At 39.5% G+C, this 21211-nt stretch overlaps 1 protein-coding gene and 1 pseudogene across 15 annotated transcripts in view; both read right to left on the bottom strand.

The window, feature by feature from the left end:
* Positions 1 to 11511: 11511 nt before the first annotated feature.
* LOC131682950 (uncharacterized) overlaps positions 11512 to 21211 on the bottom strand; it is a 1036787-nt gene continuing 1027087 nt past the window's right edge. For 2 of the 15 annotated variants that reach the window (XM_058964770.1, XM_058964764.1), the window contains one exon: positions 11970 to 13008. Coding sequence is in view for 8 of the 15 variants with exons in the window: in XM_058964756.1 (XP_058820739.1) it covers positions 12884 to 13024 (141 nt within the window). In the remaining 7 variants the exon portion in view is untranslated. Of the gene's footprint in view, positions 11709 to 11969; positions 13025 to 21211 lie in introns of those variants that run through there. The other 13 variants (XM_058964766.1, XM_058964771.1, XM_058964756.1 and 10 more) reach the window with 12 other exon arrangements.
* Positions 13023 to 21094, bottom strand: LOC131682952 (dual specificity protein kinase TTK-like; annotated as a pseudogene).

The raw sequence follows: 21211 nt of genomic DNA, 5'->3' as shown, positions 1-21211 counted from the left end.
ATTTTTTATTGATTGGACTTCCGGTTCCGGAGTTACGGGTGGAAGAGTGCGATCACACAGCTAATTCCCATACAAACTGAAATGAAAAATTCTCAAAGGGAAAATTTCAAAATCGAATTTGCATTTTTAAGCCAATTGACTTTAAAATGCATAAAACGTTGAGGTTTGATGAATTCTCGAAAAAAATTTTTTGACGGAAATTGACTTTTTTAGACTTTAGCACATTTTTGCCTTTCTCATATAGAAAGTTTATGCAATCGCTCTAAAAATCGTCAATCTAATCCCGGCCCGGTATTCGTCACTTGCAAAGTTCAAGAAAGCAATCAAATCTCTAAAACAAGTTCAGAGCTAAAAATATAGATTATCGTAAAAATTAAATGCCGAAGCGAATGAAACTTGTATTCAAAAATGACAAAAATTAGATTAACTATTAAAAATGGTGTTGGATATTACTTGAAAATTACTTGAATAAACTATTTTTTAGGAAAAACTGTATTTTATTTAGTGAACATATAAAGATAGGGTTCCACTTTTTCCACTTAAACTCCCATAACAAACGAAGAAAACACACCAGGGTTTCCAAATTTCGAGAAATATCATTGAATAGGCTTTGAAATAAACTCAATAACTTTGGTTATTCTGAGAAAAGTGAGTGAATAGATAGTTTTTTATTTAATCAACCATAACAAGCCAACAGTATTTTCATATTTCGAGAAAAAACGTTAATTAAGTTTTAAAATAAGCCCTGAAAATTTGATGCAGTTTGTTCGAATCGTGGAATTCTGAATCGTTTTCGATGTCATTTTTTCAACTTTAAATTTTGATTATTTTGAAGCAATTAGAAATGAACTAATGATGTTGGAACTTAAAACAACCAAAGAATATAATTATCTCAATCAAACCAAACGAATTTGGTGGAATTGGTAGTAGGGAAGCAAATGAATGGAAAGTGTGTAAAATATGGGGGTCTGGCTGATACGATGATGAAGCATCGTATTTCTATCTGTTTTGATTTCTGTGCAAAGTCATTCAAACTCATTTCTGCAATGCGTTTTATAAGACTCATCCTCCAGGATTTTTTGTGCTCGGGTCAATAAAAATCGAAAAAAAACATTTTGATTGACCCCGAAGATCACTCCACATATAAATGACTTTGATTAGCTGAGAAATTCCACGAAGATCCGTCCGAAAATCTCTAAAATCGTGACCGACCATCGTGACGATGAAACTTGAAAAGTTTAACCGGCATGGAAGACTAAACATTTTCCACAGTAAACAAGATTATTTTGACTCAAGCGCAATTTTTTAAAAGGGCGCAGACGTTTCTACTTTCAATAATTTCAATTTTTTTTTGAAATGTTATGGGCGTTACGAAAAACCAATTCTTGTTGATGGAGAAACGCGACTGAAAAGGTCGTAATAAAACAAAATAATTGTGTTGTTAAAACAAAATTTAAAATATCTCGAGAACTACTACATTTCAGAAAATGTTCGTTATGAGCATTTTGATTTAAAATAGCGTTTAGAATCATATTCAAAAATAAAATTCTACTTTTGACTGCAAATAGTATGAATTATAAAAATTTGTCAAAAGTTGTTGCTAGAAAAACTTTTTTACTAAAAGCTTCTCCATGATCCAAATACACTGAAAAAGCTTATTTTAAGTCTTTAAAATGATAAACATTAGACGTTTGACAATTTATGAAGGGGTAACGCGAACAACTTTTAAATGAAATTTAAAAACATGTATAAAGTTATTGTTAGAAAAAATTTTTTGCAGATAATTTCTCCATCATGAAATCAAATTCAAAATGTTTCATTTCTCTTTACGTTTTTGTTAACAAAATATAAAAAATTAGAAAAACGGTTTTTTGCAATTTGAATTTTTATTATAAAGTTTTGTTTTTGTGAAAAATGACACAATTTTTTTTTCAGTGTATCTTCTTTTCGTGCAGGAGTTTTCATTACCTGTAACTCGTTCTCAGATAGTTTTACTGTATAAAATAGTGTAATCCAACAAAAAAAAATTGAAATTATTGTAAGTAGAATCGTCAACGCCCTTTAAAAAAAGCGCTTGTATCAGAATATTCCAATTGCCAGAGAAAATCGTGGAGATTCACAAACCGAACACAAATGTAAAGTTTCGTTCGAATCGACGATGGTCATATTTTGCGGTCGGCCGGTTTCTCACATCAGGACTCGTTGGCAGGATCATAAGGATCTGTGCTTATATTGGTTGAATCTAGAATTTACTTCAGAGTCCCATCCTCCAGGATTTTTTGCACTTGGGTCAAGAAAAAATCGAAAACAATCATTGTGATTGACCCCTGAGGTTAAACATACAAACATTGTGATTGACCCCTGAGGTTTAACATATAAATGGCCTTGACTAGCTACATCAGGACTCGTTGGCAGGATCATAAGGATCTGTTCTGTATATTGGTTGTATCTAGAATTTACTTCAGAGTCGCATCCTCCAGGATTTTTTGTGCTTAGGTTAAGAAAAAATCGAAAAAAATCATTTTGATTGGCCCCTGAGGTCACTCCACATATAAATGGCCTTGACTAGCTACATCAGGACTCTTTGGCAGGATCATAGGGAACTAAGCTGTATATTGGTTGTATCTAGAATTTACTTCAGAGTCCCATCCTCCAGAATTTTTTGCACTTGGGTCAAGAAAAAATCGAAAGAAATCATTTTGATTGACCCCTGAGGTCACCGCACATATAAATGGCCTAGGCTAGCTACATCAGGACTAGTTGGCAGGATCATAAGGATCTGTGGTGTATATTGGTTGTATCTAGAATTTACATTTTGATTGACCTCTGAGTAGGGTTGTGATACCGATAATACCGGTACCGAAAATCCCGGGAATACCGACCCTTTTTTGGTACCGTAATACCGGTACTGAACAAAAGCCAGTACCGGTATTTTCGGTACTATACAATTTTTTATGACAAATATGTTAACTCTGCAGGGGATCTATTTCAAAATATCGGTCTGTAAGATAACGTTTAATTATATTAATTTTCCTTCTAGATAAATCGTTGAGATGACAAATTTGTTTGGGAATGAGGTGAGGCCATCATCATAAAAATTCTAGAAGTTAAAGTTTTATCAGCGACATTCTGATTGGTTTACATTATTCACTGGGTGGCGCGTAATAAAACTATGGTCTAAGTCATGTCTGTATTTGGTTTGCTCTTAAACCTTTATCTACAAAAGAACGAACAGCGATTTAGTAGCTAATAATTTTAGACTTGGTGAACTGCTTCAAATGGGGCGATTTGTAATTATTGGTGATCGGAAAATTCAGCAAAACTCCATAGTTTACAGGAAAGCAAGGAGCCTTGATATGGATTAGAGAATAGTAGGCAAACGACATAAAGGTCGAAACCAATTTTTAGAAAAGCAAGCAAGGTAATGCGATTAACCTGCTCGGATTAACTGCCATTCTCGCTTTGATTTACTGTTGTTAATAGGGTTTCATACATTTACCATGTATTGTTCAAGTTCGACGAAAGTCGCGCCACTTAGTAGTTATTGATTTCAAAGTGGCCTAGATTTCTAAATAAAAGAAGGTGCTCTATACGAACAATATCTTCTGTGAAATGAGTCTTGCCATTCCGAAGCAATTAAAAACAATAAACATGTTTTTTGATCAGCACAAATCAATCATCTGAGAATAAGATCATCAGTTTGAGCATTCAATTTCAGTTTGAAGCTTTTTTCGAAGTTTTTTAAAAAAATATTCGAGTACCGATACTTTACCGGTACTACCGATACTGAGGACTTCAGTACCGGTTCTCGCCAAAAAGGGTCGGTACTGCGAACCCTACCCCTGAGGTCACTCCACATATAAATGGCCTTGACTAGCTACATCAGGACTCGTTGGCAGAATCATAAGGATCTGTGCTGTATATTGGTTGAATCTAGAATTTTATTTAGAGTCCCATCCTCCAGGATTTTTTGTGCTTAGGTTAAGAAAAAATCAAAAAAAAAACATTTTGATTGACTCCTGAGGTCACTCCACATATAAATGGCCTTGACTAGCTACATCAGGACTCATTGCCAGGATCATAAGGATCTGTGCTGTATATCGGTCATATCTAGAATTTACTTCAGAGTCCCTTCCTCCAGGATTTTTTGCACTTGGGTCAAGAAAAAATCGAAAAAAAATCATTTTGATTGACCCCTGACACTCCACATATAAATGGCCTTGACTAGCTACATCAGGACTCGTTAGCAGGATCATAAGGATCTGAGCTGTGTATTGGTTGTATCTAGAATTTAGTTCAGAGTCCTTTCCTCCAGGATTTTTTGCACTTGGGTCAAGAAAAAATCGGAAAAAATCATTTTGATTGACCCCTGAGGTCACTCCACGTATAAATGGCCTTGACTAGCTACATCAGGACTAGTTGGCAGGATCATAAGGATCTGTGCTGTATATTGGTTGTATCTAGAATTTACTTCAGAGTCCCATCCTCCAGAATTTTTTGTGCTTAGGTTAAGAAAAAATCGAAAAAAATCATTTTGATTGGCCCCTGAGGTCACTCCACATATAAATGGCCTTGACTAGCTACATCAGGACTCTTTGGCAGGATCATAGGGAACTAAGCTGTATATTGGTTGTATCTAGAATTTACTTCAGAGTCCCATCCTCCAGATTGTTTAGTGTTTTGGGCTGATTAAAATCGAGTAAAATTCAGACCAATTCTGTTTAAGACATAATTCATAATACTGGAGTCACATTATACAGTTAAATCAAAACGACTTCTCCGCATCAGCATTTGTAGGGGAACTGGAGGTAAGCCCGACACCCTGGGTAAGCTCGACACCCCACGACTTTTCCCAGATATCAAATTGTGAATCATACAAAAATGACAGGATATTATTAATACGATTTGGCATTTCGATGCACATCGATGCCAAATGGGTTCATTAAACGTCAACAAAATAAACAAGACAAGCGAAAGCAAAGTTTATGCGCTTTTGGATGATATTTTTAGTTAACACATTTTAAGGTTTTAAGGTTCAGTTACCTTTTTGCCTTTCTCAATAGAAAGGTATTGCAATTGCTCTCAAAACCGACTTTTTAACGGAAGTCCGTAGGGCCGAGTGACATATACCATTCGATTCAGTTCGTCGAGTTCGGCAAATGTCTGTGTGTGTATGTATGTGTGTGTATGTTGGAAATGTTCCATAAAATGATACATTTTGCGCCATAAATTAACTGACATTGATCCATAAAATATTAACAATGTACATTAAAACACGTCGATATGTTCCATAATATCGACAAAAATGTTCCGCGGTGTTACAAAATGGAGCAATAAAATGTTAGAAAAAGTTCCATAAATTTAATGAAAATGTTTGGTAAATAATTTTTCTTGGTCCATAGAAGATGTAAAAATGAACATTAGAAATGATTCATATATCGAACGCTAAATTATGGTTCATGAATATTTAATAAATAATATAAAACGATCCATAAGAAAAGAAAATGTAAAACGATCGATTAATATGTGCTTATGCACCAGAAAATTAAATTTAATGAATTCGTGCGAAATTTTTGCTATTCGAACTTATTACATTTGGTTGTAATGTCAAACTTATTACATTTGGTTGTAATGTCAAACTACAACAAACAATGCATACATTATAGTTAAACTTCAGCTTCCGTATCCCACTAGTCAGGTAACTGACCTTAGCTAACCTGAAATCATTATGGCAACTCTTTAAACGGCAGTGTATCTATAATAATAGCGCGCTGAGAGTTATTAGACCACTGACACAGGCTGGCATGAGTCGCAAATACCAACTATCTGAAGCGAAAACGGACACTTTATACACGAACCCTGACTAATGTGGCTACGCCACATCGCTTTCTAGTGCACTGTCTGTTTAAGTAAACCGGGTAAACGAGAGGACCACAGGTTAGCTTGCAATTCCAGCTACGGGTCTACACCTCGCCCAACGGATCCTCAGCGGCTTTGCGCCGCTTCGGATCCTTGGCCTCGGATATGCGGCCAAGCCGCATCTCGCTAGCTCCCAGTATAAGCTCACTTGTCAAAACACTGTCACTGTTAAGAGTATTATGAAGCACAACTTATTTTTTCAGTTTACCATAAAATTTCGCATGAATTCATTAAATTTAATTTTTCCAGTGCATAAGCACATATTAATGGATTGTTTTACATTTTCTTTTCTTGTGGATCGTTTTGTGAATATCCATGAACCATAATTTAACGTTCGATATATGAATCATTTCAAATGTTCAGTTTTACATCTTCTATCGACCAAGAAAAATTATTTAGCAAACATTTTCATCAAATTTATGGAACTTTTTCTGACATTTTATTGCTCCATTTTGTAATACCGTGGAACATATTTGTCGATATTATGGAACATATCGACGTATTTTAATGTACATTGTTAATATTCTATGGATCAATGTCAGCTAATTTATGGCGCAGAATGTATCATTTTATGGAACATTTCCAATATTTTTATGGGGCACTGGCTTGATTTTAAATCTATGGATCAAATCACCCCTTTTATGGATCCTTCACATTGTTTTATGGATTTTCAGCTTTGTTTTATGGAACATGGACAACTTTTTTATGGATCGTTTTACAATTCTTTATGGATTATTTTAAATATTTTATATGCAAAAGTATATTTTCCCATTTTCCAAAATATGACCACAACTACTTCGATTTGTAGTACTAGGTCACTAACAGCCATTCAAAGTCTTTTTGGTCACATTTGCCACCATCATCGGTTCCGGAAGCCCCGACGGAAGTATCCAAATTCAGAATAACAGTCACATTGGTTTCTCGGAGATGGCTAAACCGAATCAAGCATTGTGTTCAGCTTTGCCACCAGATTATCCATTTAAGCCTTTTCAAAACTCTAAAAGAAGAATATCAGTCGATTTATTAGATCATCACGATTCAATTCATGCAAAATACCTGCTGGAAAAACTTTTTGTTTCGCTAATTGGTGCTTTTGAAAAAGTGGCTGTGATTTTTTGTCACACTACAACACGGTGCTGGAGTACGCAACACAAGTGCGCAATGAAAAAATCACAGCCACTTTTTCAAAAGCACCATTCAGCTAAGCCGATAGTTTTTCCAGCAGGTATTTTGCATGAATTGAATCGTGATAATCTAATAAATCGACTGATATTCTTCTTTTAGAGTTTTGAAAAGGTTTAAATGGATAATCTAGTGGCAAAGCTGAACACAATTTTTCTTACGCATACTACCAAGCCTTGAGGTAACTTGAGCCTTAATAACACAAAAGCTTTGAAAATGGCCAGTTTTTTGTCATGCATTCTATTCTAATCTCCATATCGTTATTTGTGTGTATTGAAGATAAGTTTGAGTATTTCAATTTCAATTCATTTATTTATCAGTATTGTCTCAAGCCCACCAAAAAAATTAAGAATTAAATTGAACGTGATTCATAGTTATATTACAAAAAGAAACGAAACGTATAATCTAATACGAGATTTTGAAAGGATATTGATGAAAAATTTTCAATGACCGTCGGATTGTTGATCAACAGTGTTACTACGAAGCGTGGGTCACTTCTAAGTGAATGAGTCCTAGTAACAGCGTATTTAATCTGCTTGCAGAACAGCTCTTCCTCGTTGGAATGGCTATACATTACTTGAGAAAACCCGTACCATAATATAAACCATGCGTTAAACATTATTTATTCATAACACCACGCATTCGAATGCTCTTCCTCTTGCTACGCGATGAAACTACAGAAAGCATGCGTTTGCATCACACATATTCATATACACATAACTGCACTTTATCGATCTGAAATCAGAAGCAAAAATGTGGAGAAAACGCTGATTTAGGCCAATTGTAGCGGCCCGTGATTCTGAATGTGATATTTATTGTACGGTTCAGGTATGTGCGGGCGTAAGGACTTCGCGATCGTATGTATCATCGCGAAGGGCTCGAGTATTTGTACGTTAACGTGTTCGATCGCGTGTGCGTTTGTATGTCGCGTGTGCTAACGTGTATGTAACTTCGCGTGCATAAATTCTATAAACCGTGTACCTTTCGCATATTCGCGAGCGGACCGTGAATCTGATACTTAATTTTTCGTGTACGATTCAGATTCTAGAAGAAAGTGGGTTCTTCCATATCACTAGAGTTCCCAGTCATGTCGCCATGGAACGTATTTTCTAGTGGATATGAGCTTTATTTTTTGATTAGTATAACTGAATGTATGAACCTAAGTTGCTAGAATGGAGGGTAAAGATGTCTGGACATGCCCGATTCATGATCGCGCGTGTTTGCGGGTTCGCGTTTGAGACCGCGTTTGTAACTTCGTAAGTACTAAAACGTTCACATTGTTACCGGAGTGTTATAAAGTTTGCGCGATCGCGAACGTAGGTGTGCGTAGATGATCGCGAAGATGCGGGCCGTCATTCTGATATCTAGTGTTTGGTGTACGGATCACATTCTGACAGGGAGTGAGTTACTCCATATCACTAGCGTTCCCGGTCATGTCACCATGGACCGTGTTGTCGTGGATAAAGATTTTCGGACGTGATCGATTCATGATCACGTGAGTGTGGGGGACGGTATGCTCACGCTTGAAACCGCGTTTGAATGTTTATAAGTGCTGAGACGTTCATGTTATCATCGGGATGTTATCATGTCAGTAAGAGCGCGGGTGTAGCTTGCGTGGATGATTTCGAACAGCATTTGCATGTTTGTTTGTCGCGTGTATGTGACTTTATGCGTATAAATTCGATTTTTATGTCGCCATGGAACGTGTAGTTTAGTGGATATGAGCATCATCTTTCTTAATGGTCCGCCTGAAAGCATTAGACTTATGCTACTAGGGTCGAAAATAGGAGTTTCCGGACGAAACTGATTCATGATCGCGCAAACACGGACATTTGCAGGTTCACTCTTGAGACCACGTTTTTTTTTTACAATGGAGAAGACCTTTATGTCCTAGCCCAGTACACGTGCTATTGGTAGGGTCCAATCTACCGCACGGGGTGCACTGGGGGCGTGTCGAACTCGAATGGTGACCAACCATTAATACCGACTAAACTCCATTGGGCTCCGCCATCATTCCTCCCAGGAACTACCTCTCGGTATTACTTCTGGGGGGATGGCTGTACTAAATGTACTCATTCACTCTCACTCACGCGTTCATACATCCTGTATGAGGCTTACTTGGGTGCTCTCTCAATCGCACTTTGATTCACTCTCAAACACTCCCACATGAGGCTGACTTTTGTGCTCACCTTTTACGTTCCATGCGAGGCTGACTTGTGTGCTCACCTTACTCATTCCTTGCTAGGCTTACTTTTGTGCTCGCCCTACCCATACCATGTGAGGCTGACTTGGGTGCTCACCCTATCACCTGATTCACTCTCAATCGTGCCACTCTATTGTACCTTTGTCACTCCCCCTGGCATCCCATGTGGGACATTTTTCTTAGGCCCCACTTCTGACATACCATGCGAGGCTGACTTGTGTGCTCACCTTTTTCATTCCTTGCTAGGCTGACTTTTATGCTAGCCTCTACCAACCTGTGAGGCTGACTTTTATGCTCACCCTTAACATGTCGTGTGAGACTGACTTGGATGCTCACCCTTTCACTCCTCTGCCACGCCATGAGGCATCGATAGCTTAGTTCCAACATACTACGCTACGACCCTCCCGTCTTGGCATGAGGCAGTCCACTTATACGCCTATACACTCACTCTTCTGTCTTGCTTCGGGGTGGCTGGGTTTACCCCTTACGCGGTTGCCATTCGCTGCGCCAACCTGCCTCGGCATGAACAGACCATTCACTCTCTTTTTTGCGCTTGGCCTTTTTCGCTCCAGCTAACCAATCACTAGTTAGCCGTGCCTGTCGTCTGTTGCTCGGTTCGCCAGATTACCTGTAGCCTACTGGCAATCTGGATGGTAGCAGCCGAGACTGCGTTCCACTTCTCCACCGTTTGACACATCCGCTGAATAAGGGTATCCGGGGTTGTGTCCCAGCCACAGACGTCAAGCATTGCTCTTCTTTCGACGTCGAACCGATGACATACGAACAGTATGTGTTCGGCAGTTTCATCTACACCTGGGCAGTCCGGGCAGACTGGGACCTCCGCGTGCCCGAACCTGTGGAGGTACTGACGGAAACAGCCATGGCCTGACAGGAATTGTGTCAGGTGGAAGTGAACTTCCCCATGGGGTCTTCCCACCCAGCTCGATATGCTAAGTATCATCCGGTGGGTCCACCTACCTTTCGAGGAGTTGTCCCGCTCACGCTGCCATCTGGCGACCGAGGTCACCCTGGTGCGCTCGCGGGCTCCCCTATTTCCACGTAGCTCAAAGCACTCCTCATCTTCCCGAATGACCAGCCCGACTGGCATCATGCTCGCTATCACGCAGGATGCATCGTGTGATACCGTGCGGTAGGCAGATATCACTCTGAGGCACATCACGCGGTAGGTGCTCTCCAGTTTCTGTAGGTAACTGGTTACCCTCAGTGCTCTTGACCATGACGGGCCGCCGTACCTGAGGATAGATACGGCAACGCCTGACCACGTTTGTGAATTTAGAAGTGCTAAACCATTCACTTAGTCACCAGGGTGTTATCCTGATCGTGAGTGTGGTTTTGCGTGGATGACCGCGAAGGACTCGAGCAGTTGTATGTTGACGTTTTGTCGCGTGTGCTAGTGTGTATGTACCTTCGCGTGAATACATCATTTTTGTAAACGTGTGGCATTTCTCATTATCGCGTGTTCTTCAATGACCGCGTGTAAACGTCTAGTTTTTATTTCTTTTGGTCCAACTGAAGGCATGAGTTTGGGCTGCTAAGATCAAGGGTAGAGACTTCCGGACGTGACCGATTCATGATTAAGTGAACGGTGGATTGATGCTTGAGACCGCGTTAGTAAATTTTTAGGTGCAAATTTTCACTTAATTACCGGGGTGTTTGAATGTTAGCGAGATCGCGGGCGTTCATATTTGTGAACAGGATTGTGTTATCACGAAGGCCACGTGTGTACGTTTGGAATGAGAGATTGTGAGTGTATATGAGCGAATAAGCAAATTTGTGTTAATGAGTGTTAGCATGGATCTAATTTAAACTATAGCAATAAAAGAAGGGTGCCTCCAGAGCGAACATGGCCCTAAACCTACATTGTATATTATTTGACCATGGTAGTGGATATTAAAGATCGCCAAGTTAAGTACTAAAATTAATCACAATGTAGCTTAACTAAAAAGAAAATAATCGTATCCCAAGTTTCTGTGATATAATCACTGCTTTGGTGGAAAAGCCCCTGGACCACGTCAAGGTATAGTATTATGCTGAGGAAAAAATATGAAGAAATGAATTTGTACCAAAAACAAGTGTGCACAAACCTTTACAAAACCTTCTGAGCAGTGTTAAGATATATTGGAGATGGCTATAAATAAAACGAACATAGAGTTTTTTTTAATATGTTTTATTTTAACACCTGAAAATTTGAATACGGTCGGTTAAAAGGGTGAATTTCCATTAAACTTTTTTTTGTGGTGCAATTTGATTCGGTACACAATAACAATTCAAATATCCAGGCAAATGCACGATATACCGATGTTACAATTCTTTTCGTTGTGTAGTATACAGATTACAGAGTTCGAAGTTGTAGGCGATCAGGCGTAATTGTATTGAAACGTCTCTGGAATAAACACAGAACAAAAAAGAGCATGTACGATTGGGAACACATCGGTTGGAATTCGATATGCTTTTCAATTGATGCGCACCCGTGTAGTAGAGTGCACTGGTTTTGCACTCTTTTTCCACTTTCGAACAGAAGTGCAGAAAACTGGGTATGACACTTCTGCTCAAAACTGCAACACCAGTGCACTCCACTACACCGTTGCACTGCCATCGAAAACGGCATGAGAATTTGAACAAAACTGGATGGTATACTTGCTGACGACTACCTAGCAATTAGAGAGAAAAAGTGTAAGTGTATGTACTTTGTGCACTAGACAAAGGCGAGGAGAAGACCCAGACAGATCCGACATGTGCCGAAAGTTCAAAAAATGTTCCAAGACTCCAAGAAACCTGATTTGTAAATCGGATTAATAAAATGATCCAGTTTTGATGTTAGATTCGCGCTCTCTTGCTGCTGAGAAAAGGTTTGGATTCAGGTATTGAGTAAAAAACAGTAGGCGACACAAGATTTTTTGTTACAATATTTTATATGCGCGTTTAAATTAAAAATCTGTGCCTATATAAAATTTGATGATAGTTTACCTAATAAATTTAATCACTCGAGAATGAAATGCTATTAACATTGGGATACCGTTAGTGATAGCTGCGTTGATTTTTTTAAATTTCGAGTTAGTTGTACGCTTTTACATAACCTGTACTATTCTTAAATTAACGTGGGTCTTCTAACTATGCCTAAAGACACCCTATTTTTTATCGTATTTTAAATTAATGTTTAGTGCATTCTGTTCATTTTATTAGTGTGATGCCAAACTTATTTTCTGTTCTGCATATGTATTTCTGTCAACACATAATAACCTGTGCATATGCTATATTGTAAAATGCCAAATTAATATTTAATGACCAATCCGGACAATTATGCATGACAATACTATTATAAGGTCTGTTCCAGTACCAGGAGAAACAGGAAGTACTCCGGAGAAAATCGTTCCTGTACTCTCTTCTTCTCTTTTTTCTTCTTCTGGTAGCAAACCGGAGTAAAAAGGAGCAAAGATTTTTTGCTCCTGTTTACTCTGGAGTGACTTCCGTGTACTGGAACAAACCTATAATATACAATACATTCTTACACATTCAACTATCCGATTGAACCTACATTTCTTGGCATACCATTTAACATCAACATCGCATCTCAAGAAGTCTTTTTTGTCGTTGCACTAACACCGGTGTAACACCAACTACATTCGCTGGAACCAATGGAAATATATAGTTTTCGATTGAAGGAACTGGTGGAGGTTTCTGTACTGAAATTGCACTTTTCTTGCAGAAGTGTTGTCAAAACACCGACACCATTAGGGTTTTCGATTGATGGCACTGACACCGCGCCGGTGTTTTGCACTGGCACGGTGCCAATGGAACACCCCAATGCGAATCGAGTGCAGGCTTGAATGTGTGCGAGCTGTCATTTAACAACTGTTGTTTGTTTACCAAATAAAATGTTAAGTTAAAAAAGAAGTTATTATCAATTTATGTATTGTTTATGAAGCGAGAATGAATATTCTTCGAAAGAGTGCGGCTTATCGGCTACTGTTGAAATTTAGCACCTCAGAAGCAAACGGTGTCTCAAAAGTCTGTTTTCGGAGTTAAAAGATAGCTGACGAGTTTATATTTACTGCATCATTCGAAATCCAGTTACTGTCGTGGTGAATTTCCTACACATCATTAGTTGTTTGCCAATGAATATAAAATTGCTCGGCATTGGAAAATATCGAAAGAAGTGGATGAATATGGGCGACAATGAAGTGGTCACAATGATTCATTATAATACATTTTCTGCAACAACGAGATCTGTCTTGGTCGGTGGAGCGGAAAAACCATACAGGATAATCTGCATGTATCGAAGAAAAAACTGGTTCTTTTCGGGATTGAATTCCTCGACCAGAAGTTACATTCACGGAAAGTTGGTTCCTTACGGATCGGTTAATGCAAAGGGTGTAGAATTTCAACACATCTGAATTATAATCCGCTGTCGATTTTCCTCAAAAGTTTTATTCAAAAATTCATAACATGGCAGAATTAACTCGTTTGAGTGTTTCTTATGTTGAATGATCCGGATATTGTTCCCATTAATTGTAATGAAACTGCCCAAGTTATTACGGATTGACGTTTGAGTTATTAGTAATTGTTAGTACATATGGGGTATTGGTCATTGTCTTGAATCGCCTCTATTTTACGAAAACTGAGCTAATTTGGAAATAGTTCAAAATGGACTATTCAACATAAACTAATGAAAAGTTTTAGAGTAATTTCAAATAAAAGAAAAAATGTATCAAGGTCGATTATTTTTTTTAACCGTTATGTATCCGACAGAGTATCTGTATACCTTTTTTCAGATTTCAATCCATGATTGAATCCATTGTTGTTACTCAAGGTGGAAGTGGATATTTGGCGAAAGGTTAACACCAAGCATAGCTTTTGCGGAAATGAAGTTGACTATGCGGCAAGCGGGAGTCTGGGTAAGGGCTCCCATCAGGTTTCACGTAACAGGCTGACAAGAGTACCGGGGTACCCGCAAAATTGAAATACTCATACTTTTGTATTTTTTAACCGATTTGTACATTTTTGGATCTTTTGGATTCAGAAACTCATCTGTTCCAGTGCTGGGATGCTATTTGTGAATTTCAATGGAATACTGGCAATATGGATATCAAAAATCTTGGAATCCCATCAGCAGACTGCATCTCATGGTTGGGGATTCGACCGCGGAACGGACATTCCAGAGCAGTTTCCCATGATGCCGTAAGTGGCCGTTCCGAGGTCAAATTTTCATATGGTCCCAAAACGATAAATAACAGACTTCTGAGACAATTTGCGGAATTTTGATTACAAGTTAAAATTCGTAAATCATATTCTAGAACTGGAACATTACTCCGAACATTACATTACATATATGTCTACGCCGACGACATCGTGTTGGTCGCTATAGGAAGAACAATTCGGCGAACCCGTCGTAAACTTCAAGCCCCCTAATCGTGGTGAGCCGATGGGCGTTATCAGTCAGTTTTAACATGGCACCCGCTAAAAGCGTGATTACATACCGCTGCAGCACAAACCACATTGCAACATGGAGGCCGATCCTTCTGGTTGGGGCGGTTAGAACTACTTTCTTCTACAGACAGCCAACCAGATCCATCGGGAATGCACAGACATGGATCTGCCACCGACAGCCCGCTTACACTGAGTTCGTTACCGGAACTGGCATGTCCGCGGACCCAACCTGGACACAAGTCTGTCTGCAGAACTGTGGGTCGCTGCTGGTAGTGAAGTCCGAGCCAAATACAACCGACTGATGGAATAGCAATCACATGCGGATTTTCACCGACGGGTCCAAGATGAGATCGGAATAGGAGTAAGCGTAATATAGGAAGGGCTCTTTTTCCGCTTACCGGCAACATGCTCTGCTTTTTCAGCCAAGGTGTCAGCTATCGCACTCGCCATGGCCAGAAACCGGAAGACACTCCCGTCGCCTTGCTGTTGGATTCTCTGGTAGTCATCTCCGCCATTAAGTCGCGAAAATTCCGCCACCCCTTCATCCAGGCTATTGAGGCCAAGTATGATCCACTCACAACAATCTTCTGTGTTCCCGGTCACTGCAACATCGACGGCAACGAAAGGCCTGTCCGCTTGGTGGCCAGCGGGAGACACACCCGCCGACATCTCCCAACACTTGTCCCAGCCGCAGACAGTTATGGCAAGTTGACGTCAAGGATAGCTGAAACATTCGTGTGTCATTCGCACAGTAATACCGGACACCAGAGAACAACAGTACTGTCGCGGCCGAGGTCGCGGCTCAGAGTTGGGCATACAGAAGTTTCCCATGCCCGCACCGTATCGCGTGTCCCTCCACCAACATGTATTACATGTTCATCTTGGCGAGTGTTTTCTCCAACGAGAAACTGGCACCGATCCAGGTTTCATGCGCGGCCCTCAATGTACCTCAATCATACCAATCTTTGAGCTCTATCAATATCGACAATAATATGGTACAACTTGCGATTGGCAAGATGAAGGCCTTAACCTCGACAGGCCCAGATGGTATACCAACTATTATTCTTAAAAAATGCTCTGCCGGTCTAATTGAACCTCTTTGTCATCTGTTTCAACTGTCACTAACAACCGTAGTATTTCCCGAACTCTGGAAATCCTCCTTCATGTTTCCAGTTCACAAAAAAGGCGATAAAAAGGAAGTCGACAACTACCGTGGTATTACAACGCTAAGCGCAGTTCCTAAGCTGTTTGAAATGACTGTGCTGGAACCCGTCTTCAGCCACTGCAAACAGTATATCTCCGAGACTCAGCATGGATTTATGCCGTAACGTTCAACATCTACGAATCTTCTGTCATTCACAACATATGTGACAGATATGTCTGGCGGCCTTCAAACTTACGTTATTTACACGGACCTTTTAGCTGCATTTGGAAAGATTTATAACGCTATTGCAGTGGCAAAGTTGGATAGACTTGGCTATGGTACTAATATTCTCCGCTGGATGCAATCATATCTCAGTAATCGTCGTCTGGCAGTCAAGATAGGTGATTGTGTATCCGAAGAGTTCTTCGCTTCAGCTGGCCTTCCGCAAGGCAGCCATTTCGGTCCATTGATTTTTCTTCTGTATTTCAACGACGTCAACTTTTGTTTAGAAGGACCACGGTTGTCTTTCGCTGACGACTTCAAGTTATACCATAGAATCCGGAATACTGATGCAGCTTTCCTTCAACGCCAATTGGTAACCTTTGCGTAATGGTGCGAAATCAACCGAATGACCCTAAATCCCGAGAAATGCACGGTCATTACGTTCTCCAGGAAAAAACGCCAATTTGTTTCGAATACTGTCTAGCTGAATCCACGATTGACAGAGCGAATTGTGTCAAAGATCTTGGAGTTTTTCTCGATGAACAACTGACGTTTAAGCAGCATATCAGCTATATTGTCGCAAAGGCATCACCCTGCTTGGGGTTCATTATGAGAATATCTAAGCACTTTTCAGATACGTATTGCTTGAAATCTCTTTACTGCTCACTCGTTCGTTCAACACTGGAATATTGTTCAGTTGTGTGGAAACCTCATTATCTCAACGGTGTCCATCGAATTGAGACAGTACAGCGCAGATTTGTTAGGTTTGCCCTTCGTCGATTGCCTTGGCACAATCCTCACCAGCTGCCAAGTTACGAAAGTCGTGGTTTGCTTATTGGACTAGACACATTGCAAGTGCGGCGGGACAATTCCCGTGCTATGACGATTTCGGATATTTTGCACGATCGAATCGACTGTCCCGAACTTCTTAGTGTGATAAATATGAACGTTCGTCCTCGTTCTCTTCGCAATAATATATTCCTCAGATTACCTCTTCGCCGGACTAACTATGGAGTTAACGGTGCCATCATTGGTTTGCAGCGGACCTTCAACAGAGTGTCATCCGAGTTCGACTTTCACATTCCACGTAGCAGATTACAATCTGACTTTTTAAATAGATTAAGAAATTATCATTAGGACCACACTGTGTCTGTTGATATTAGCTATAAATAAATAAATAAATAAATGTGGAACCGAAGCCACGGTGGAACATATTTTATTGAACTGCCCGGTGTACGGCGACCTCCGGCAGCTCTATAATCTACCGCACTACATCAGAGAGATCTTCGCCAACAACCACATCGGAAGTGCTACTGTCCTTAGGAATGCTGGACTTTTCGACCTTCTCGGACGAATCAATCACACCGTTTCTCCAACAACAGCAACCACACATAGGGGCAGATCACTTGTGATGCATTTTTAAAAATCAGCCAAATTAAATGCATTTATTTCCATCAAAATAGAAATTTATAATGTATTTTGCGTTGCGTGCAATGTTTTTGCGTTGCCTGCAATGTGGTTTGCGTTGCGTGTAAGACGTCCCTACAGAAAAACTAGCCCTACATTTAACAAAACGTCGAACAATGTGGATCACCGTAGGACGTTTGTTAAACAAACTTTTCTGCGAGGGAGTGCCAAGCTGATGCAAAAATGGAAATTAATTTTTTTTCTAATTTGATGCAAATTTGTTATACATTCTTGTAGTGATCTGCCCCTAGAACCACACCTATATAACAAAACAATGATTTGTATATGTATACAGTCGAGATTCGCTGGACATTTTTTAACTGGACCGCTTTTTAGTTGGACCTCCGCTAGTTGGACCATTGTCCAACCAAAAAGGATTTGAATGTCAAAATCTTATGTCAAATTTACTTTGACAATCAATCTGACAATTATTAGAGATGTGAATAGATGCAATTACACTACTAACGTCTCCTTTGAAGAGTTTTTGACATCTGCCGGTCGGTCGGTCCAACTAACAAATCAAATTCGTTAGTTGGACAGAGGTGTGGCCCAACCAGCGAATCACGACTGTATAATGCGATGTTAATTGCCACATTTCTTTCTTTCTCGCAAGATGAGTGACCTATGAGGTTAAAGCATTTAAATAAATAAATATTTAGCGGCATCTTTTAGACTTTCTAATTTTTTAAAATAAATAAGTTAATTATTTCTGATCACGATGACGTTTGAAAGTAAATTCCGATTGGAAATTTTTGCTTGAGAGCTTAGAGCTACGTGAATTCTGCAAATATAATTGTCATAGATGCTATGACTCCATATACGTTATATTTTGGCTTGATTTGAGAGTATTGAAAGTAGTCCTACTGCTTAAAATTTTACATATACAGTAGGTATCACATCAACATTTATTATCCTATCATTTGTACCGGTGAAGATGGCTGTGACTGTGACGATTTTCATGCTATCGGTTTATTGAATTCAAAAAATAATGTTCATTTCCGATCATTTATGTTACAAGCAAGATGAGTTAGACTGCCTACATGCACTTGATAATCGTTAGTATGCATGCAATCTACGAATAGCACGCATAGTAACGCATCGCACCAAGATGAACAATACTCCGAATAGAATGAATTTGTTCATATTAATCCACTTTACATGAAAAACTGCTCTCTGAAGCGTACTTCCCAAGACGTTTTGAATTAACGAAATCAGAAATAAACTATACTTTTGGAATCTTACCCGACCAAATCCAAAACTAGCAAATAGAGAAAAAACTTTATTTATTAGTACACATTTCCTAATATCGTCGGTTTGAGTTGATTGGAATCTTCATTATATACTTCTTTAAGGCTGCCGATAAATTTCTTGTAGCATTTCCTTTATGAGAAATTGGACATCATAAATTGTAACAACCGTCCAATAAGAAGTTCTACATTGATTGCCTCAATAACCTTATCGAAAAGAATGTAACCTACTTCCAGTAAATTAAGGGCCAGATGACTAATTTCAAATTACTTTATTTGTCCTGTTCACTTTTCAATTAATAGAAAATTGGATGTATTCTTCACATAATCAAATAATAATCCCATAGCATAACATGTTGCCCAACCAGCCTTCCACCTACTCTTCGTGCATCAGAATATAATTTTAGGGGTTTGCCTTTTGACCTTGTCGAACTAAATCGAAACACTCTATTCACGTTCACTGCTTAAACACCATTAGATATCATCAGTAACTTCTTCTGTTCTGCTTCTGAACCAAACCATGAATACATTCCGAAGGTTCCGAACTAACAATATTCCACTATTTACTAGATGCATTCAAGGAATGCTACTCATCAAGCAGTGGTGTCACTCCCGGCAAATTGGTTCCTTGCGACTCGAGTCGGTTATGCAGAGGATCTAGAACATCGACCATTAGAATTCCAAGCCACCTTCGCAACATTTTACTCCTATGTATGGATCTGTTCGTTACTGTTTTCTGCAACCATGAACTGTACCAAGTATACCAACATCTAGCGCGAATGCCGGAAGAAAAGCTAAAAGAGAACTTGAAGGAGGTCACACTCAAAGATCTGATGGTAGAGGTGTGGAAAACAACCAATCAAATACGTAAATACATAATATATTTCGTTCCAATTAAAATAAACCTTGTTCTATAAAAATCCACTGTTTGGCTAATAAATATCGTTTACAAACCGGTTTTTTTAAGACAAGACATACACATATGTAAAGTTCCTACAGCATCATTTCCCAATCACCATATCAAACGGGTAGTCAAGCAAATCCGCCGTCGAAGCTCTCGTCTTTGAATCGTACTTGAGACATCACTGCAGCATTTCGAGCAAAATCGGCGGATAATAACTGGGCAGCGTCGGAAACTCAATAGTCGTGTTGGGTTTGTTGATAACATTTACCTTGTAGTTGTTCTTGATGTGGGCAAATGGAGTCCTCTTATACAGCAGTAAATACAGTATGTACCCCAGTGAGCAGATTCTCCGTGGAAGTGTCAATCAGAGCTTCCAGGCTGATGTAGTTGAATGTGCCCGCTTGGGAAAACTTCATAATACTTGTGGAGTCGAAGGAGATATTGCTGGCGATACCAACGTCAATCAGTTTGCCATCAGAAAGTTAGCCGGTTTGAGATCCAGATGGATGACACCGTGCTCGTGAATGTAGTGCACACACTGCACTATCTGGTACCAAATATGCATGACCGTGTACAACGGGATATCCTTGCGGTAGCTTTGCAGGATTTTGTGCAGATCATTATCACCCTTTTCCATTACCAGGTTAAGTTGGTGAGACTCCGGAACATGACAACTAAAAGTTCATCGTTTCGATTAGATTACATGTAACTGTTTTTATTCAATAAATACTCACTAGTCACACAGCGCTACTACATTTTCATTCCCTTGCAATTTCGTTCCGTTTAAGTAGCCTTCTACTATGCTGGAATCGCCTTCGAGATTCACCAACTGAAAACAATGGGTTTGAGATATTTTCCTGAAATTATTCCTTCCCGAACACCATCTTTCAACGCACATTCAACGCCCGTCCCCATTTGTTTGGCCGAAAACACTGAACTGGAGCCACCGGAACCTAGCTTTTCAGAACCTTGTAATCCTTCCCGTTGATAGTGATAACGGGCGACGGTTTCGTCTGTGGTTCGACGGTTCCCTTTTTTGGTTCACACTGAACTGCTGCTTTACGTGGAGGTGGTGGCGGCTCTGGAGATGACCGCCGCTTCGGAACCGCTATTTTTGGGGAAATTCCAGCCTTCGGTTTTAATCCACTTTGTGGCTGCTCGACCATGGGTAATAGTTTCTAGTCGATTATGCAGAGGATCTAGAAAATCCACCTAGTAGAATTCCAGGCCACCTTCGGAATATTTTACACCTATGTATGGATCAGTTCGACTCTGTTTTCTGCCACCTCGGCGGGACCTATTGAGATCACGTCCGGGAAACGGCTACTAATCAATAAAACGCATACTTCTAGTTGACAGAATTGAAGTCGAAAACTCGCAAACCAATGAGCACCAAATACGATTCCGGCGGAAGGGTACTATGCCTGTCGTTTTCTGTAATTATAACAAATAACGATTTTATTTAAAATAAATAA

Source organism: Topomyia yanbarensis, chromosome 2 (genome assembly GCF_030247195.1).
Source record: "Topomyia yanbarensis strain Yona2022 chromosome 2, ASM3024719v1, whole genome shotgun sequence".
Taxonomy (NCBI): domain Eukaryota; kingdom Metazoa; phylum Arthropoda; class Insecta; order Diptera; family Culicidae; genus Topomyia; species Topomyia yanbarensis.
Note: the sequence above shows the minus strand (reverse complement) of the source record. Positions and strands in the feature narration are given on the sequence as shown.